The sequence below is a fragment of the Haliotis rufescens genome, unplaced genomic scaffold (genome assembly GCF_023055435.1).
Source record: "Haliotis rufescens isolate VD_foot unplaced genomic scaffold, xgHalRufe1.0.p SCAF_15, whole genome shotgun sequence".
In the NCBI taxonomy this organism is placed as follows: domain Eukaryota; kingdom Metazoa; phylum Mollusca; class Gastropoda; order Lepetellida; family Haliotidae; genus Haliotis; species Haliotis rufescens.
Window position 1 is genome coordinate 24466035 of NW_025963835.1, and position 4472 is coordinate 24470506.

Sequence of the window (4472 nt, forward strand, 5' to 3'; positions counted from 1 at the left end):
TTAGCCTGATCACAGAACAAGGAATTATTCTTCAATGCTAGACCCTTTCCCAAGCCAAACAGTCGAGGAGTGGTTTCACAGTCAAGCATTGTATGTAAAAAGAGCACATGCACACATACATCACTGCCAAGCAGCAGCGTTGATTGCTTCATGCACATAATTCCTTCTTGAAGCTGGCTTGAGTTCTGGTGGCCGGACAAGTCAAGTGCTTCCATTTTAACATGATGAAGAGGGAGGACGAGCAAGTCTGTGTCATCTCCCACCAGGACAGTGTGACAGTTTCTTGTTTTGCATGAACTATTCTGCACCAAGCGTTAAACAATAAACCAACCAACCAATCCTACCAAAGTGTTGGGGAAATGTGTGTCTGTCTCTGTGTGGCCAGCAACAAGAATAATTATTGCCTCTTGGTTCCTGGTGTGTCTGTCGTTTAAGTAAGTGTGAATTTGATTGCAGCATATACATTGTGTTAGCCGCAGTGATTATGTGTTATATATGTGTGTTCACATGTCAATTTAAATCAACTTCTACACCATATTTTCATACACTGTGTGTCTGGACCATGGTTACTGTACTCTTGTAATGTTGAATCACACACGCAAAACACCGAGTTAAAAAACAACCGCACACACGCGTACATGCACGTCGGTATGCAAGTGAAATAATCATAAACGCGACGTTAAACACCAACCAGCCTCTTCTCTCCTCACCTCACCTCTTTAAAAAATAGTGACAATTGAATGTGTACTTTCAGTTTTGTTCGATGCGGCTTGATCAGTTAAATAATGTTGACGTTAAACCCCAGTTCACCTCATCTCACTATTGAAGAGGATTAACCTTTCGTTACATCGCCGATGAGGAGTATCCGTTATTCCTGATTAGTACAATACGTCAGTGAGGACTGTGCTATTGAGCTAACAGACCCTGTAAATAATCGGGTCGGGACCAGACAAACCAGTGATTAATATCATGAGCATTGATCCACGCAATTGGGATCGATGACATGCATCAACCAAGTCAGCACACCTGACGACCCGATCCCGTTAGTCGCCTCTTACGACAAGCATAGTCGCCTTTATGGCAAGCATGGGTTGCTGAAGACCTATTCTACCCCGGATCTTCTCGGATCTTATGGTTATATGAGACTGTATTGTGCCTAGCTCGGCAATGTGTGAGGAACTCTGGGGTTTATGTTTATTGACCCTCAGACAGTTTTGTTACAACTAAGATCCTTCTCGATAGGGACACTTCTTGAGAATTGCACTGGAGTAATAGGTGTGATATGTGTGTTTTTTTCGCACATGGCTAATGTCACTCAACCCGCACAGTCGACGATCGCCTTCTCCCAATGATGTCCTCTAAAACGACCTTCACCTCTGACCTGCAAGTTGCGTTAATGATGCAGCTTCTTTTGCCTGGATCAACTTCACGAGCTACATCTACACCATCAACGATAACCCTGTAGGAGAACTGGGGTGTCGAGGATTCTGGGACGGACCACGTGACCTCTTTTGACGTCACTTCCTCTATTGTGAAGTAAATGGGGTCATTCGATGGTTCTGACCTTGCAGCGGATTGACATGAGAACTTCCGGTCGGTGGCCAAAATAGGAGAAGGTGTGGTCCCCTTGCCAGTCTGCATGAAGAAGTCATTACAGTCTATCCCCCCGTCATAATTGTGGTTGTATAACCTACAAGCATCTTCTTGGAGCACATTGAACGTCGCCTTCTGGAAGGGCAGCCAGGCACCATCGGTCGTTCTCTTGTAGCCATTCTTGAAGTTGACGCGTCTGTATTTGTCCCCATTGCCAATCCAGTCTTCGATGAAGCACACGGTGGGTGTCTCAAAGTATATTTCCGACACAGGGAAATCCATGGAAACGAGATGGAACCACGTGTTGGCAATCTGGTCCCGAGCCCAAAACCCGAAGTAGGTGTGTTCTTTGTAGTCCCATCTCCTAGCAACCAATGTGTACCACTGGTCTGGCTTCCATCCGATGCTGAAATTCATCGACTTCAGACCGGTTCCTTCTCCGCCAAACTTTTCCGTCTTGGTTCCTGGATGTCTGTAAACCGGTTCTATGGCCTCGTTGGTTGTTGTAGGATCCCAGATTGAGAAGATGTAGCACTGTCCATTCGGGTGTTCTTGAATACCACAATAACCCAAACCATTGCGACCCCCATTCCACTGCATGCAGCAGTAATATGTGCACCGAGTGACCCCATGACCAGGCACATGCACGTCGTGCATCAGGATGTCGCCTTTCTCCCGGTCATCGAACCACAGATGACAAGACGGAGCCCGGTTTCCTGCCATTGTGCGCAGATTGGAATGTTATTTTAGTTGATAATTCGTAATGTGAGCGAACCTAGAAGCAAAGCCAAACGGTATGAGTAAATATTTATCAAATATTTTTAAGATTTTTATGTTTTTTGTGTGTCTTCTATCTCAGACTGTCCAATAAGGTGGTATATGTCGTCTAAGGCTCAGCAATATATGTGTGTGTTTCATGCTCCGGTCATTCCAAAAGTAAGGTAGGTCAAGGCCGTAGTTAACTCCCCTCCCCCCCCCCCCCCCCCCCCCCACACACACACACACACCCACACACACACACACACACACACACACACCCACCCCTCTCTTCCCCCTGCCCCCCTGGCTGGCTACGGCACTGTAGGTGTAAGAGGTAATCGGGGAGGGTCAACAATAAACTGACAGTATAATATTATGGGAGGGTTATAAAAATTAATATACATATTTGGGGAGGGTCATGAGAAAATTGGCATTTGATAATAAAATGTAAACTGCTTTTGCATGAGAAAATATGACAAGCATTAGAGGAGGGTCATTATTTTCAGTACATTAGTGCATAAAAAAACACTGACCCATCCACCACTGTTATAAATGTCCGCTCCCTTACCAAATGTTTACGAAGAATGACAATGAAGCGTATCCTAAATTATTCATTGTATACTATGGCCCTATTCGCAACCATAGCTTCATGGTGAGCCCGATTCGAATGTCAGGACTCCAATCAAAATATAAAACTCACGAGCGAAAGAAACGCTGTACTGAGCTAGATATAGGATCGACGCAGTTGGTGACGTCACTTCCTTTCTAAGCATAGTGGCGAATGGGTCCTGGGTACTCCTCAAAACAGAATGATGATAAAATACACTGGATAATCGAGGATGAAGCAAGTAGAGAAAACACAAAGTCCCGCATGGACTTTAGATGTATACTTTGGTGATTTTTTTCATAACAACAAAACCCGCCCCACCCCAATCCTCACACATACACAATCTCACCGGACCACACACACACACACACACACACACACACACACACACACACACACCTTAACTAAAATACCAGTCCCTAAATAATGTTCAAATGTACATTTTAAAAAATGTAATAACATCTCACGCGTGTTTCAATTACCTCGTCCGCACTGCTACAGACACCGTTATGGGTAGAGTATAGATAAGCTTCCTGTTTGACACAGAGGTCGCATCTCTGCAACAATACTTTAACTGAGATTTACGACAGTCGTAAACCCCTATATTTTATCATTGATCAAGGAGGAATGGCGGAATTAGCTCGTCCGCTCTACTTCAGACACCGTTATGAGAAGAGTATAGATGAGCTTCCTATGGCTTTGTTTGACACAGAGGTCGCATCTCTACAGCAATACTTTAACATAGATTTACGACAGTCGTAAACTCCTATATTTTATCACAGACCAAGGAGGAATGGTGGAGAATACTGTAGGACGTGGCCGGGCGGCTGACAACATAAGTAAGACGCCGTGCTGTAGCATGCATCGATCCAGGTGGAGAACACACAGTTATTAGTCACCCGAAAATAACATGAACAGGAACAATCTGGCGAGACATGGAAACTTGGATATCGCACAAAATGCAAACCCCGGTAACAATTCACAAAGAAAAAGTTATTTTTGGTTATTTATAGAAAATAACAATCCTTTAAACCTTATAATTATTTGTCAAAACGAATCATTTTCAACTTTAGAGATAAGAAATATCCACCAACATTCCTATTCATACAGAGGGGGGGGGATGCAGTCGGGTAGCCTAGTGGTTAAAGCGTTCGCTCGTCACGCAGAAGACCCGGGTTCGATTCCCGACATGGGTACGATGTGTGAAGCCGTGATATTGCTGGAATATTGCTATAAGTGGCGTAAAACCAAACTCACTCACTCACTCATACAGAAGGAGCTCACTGAATTTTATAAGATAACAAAGTATACTTCCGTCGTTAATTGTAACAGAGATTACTTTATTTAGCTTTGGTCAAGCTGTCATGCTTTATTTCTTTGAATATTTTGTTATGCATAGCCTCTTCATCACAATGACCGCGACATCTCGGTGTAGATACTCACACCCTTATCAGGCAAGTGACTCACAGATATGTGAAGTAGGGAGGTTGTATACATGTGGATAATTGATGTT

General features: G+C 43.9%; 1 protein-coding gene across 2 annotated transcripts; it reads right to left on the bottom strand.

The window, feature by feature from the left end:
- Positions 1-217: 217 nt before the first annotated feature.
- On the bottom strand, positions 218-3528 carry LOC124150992. Of its 2 annotated transcripts, none has more exons than XM_046523209.2 (2): positions 3442-3528; positions 218-2368 (listed from the first exon to the last, which is right to left on the bottom strand). In XM_046523209.2, exon 2 carries the CDS (start codon positions 2314-2316, stop codon positions 1312-1314), a length of 1005 nt encoding a protein of 334 aa, XP_046379165.2. In that variant the 5' UTR covers positions 2317-2368; positions 3442-3528; the 3' UTR covers positions 218-1311. The 2 variants fall into 2 exon arrangements, with proteins under 2 accessions (XP_046379165.2, XP_048252312.1); XM_048396355.1 differs by lacking the exon at positions 3442-3528 and adding an exon at positions 3053-3153.
- Positions 3529-4472: the final 944 nt, after the last annotated feature.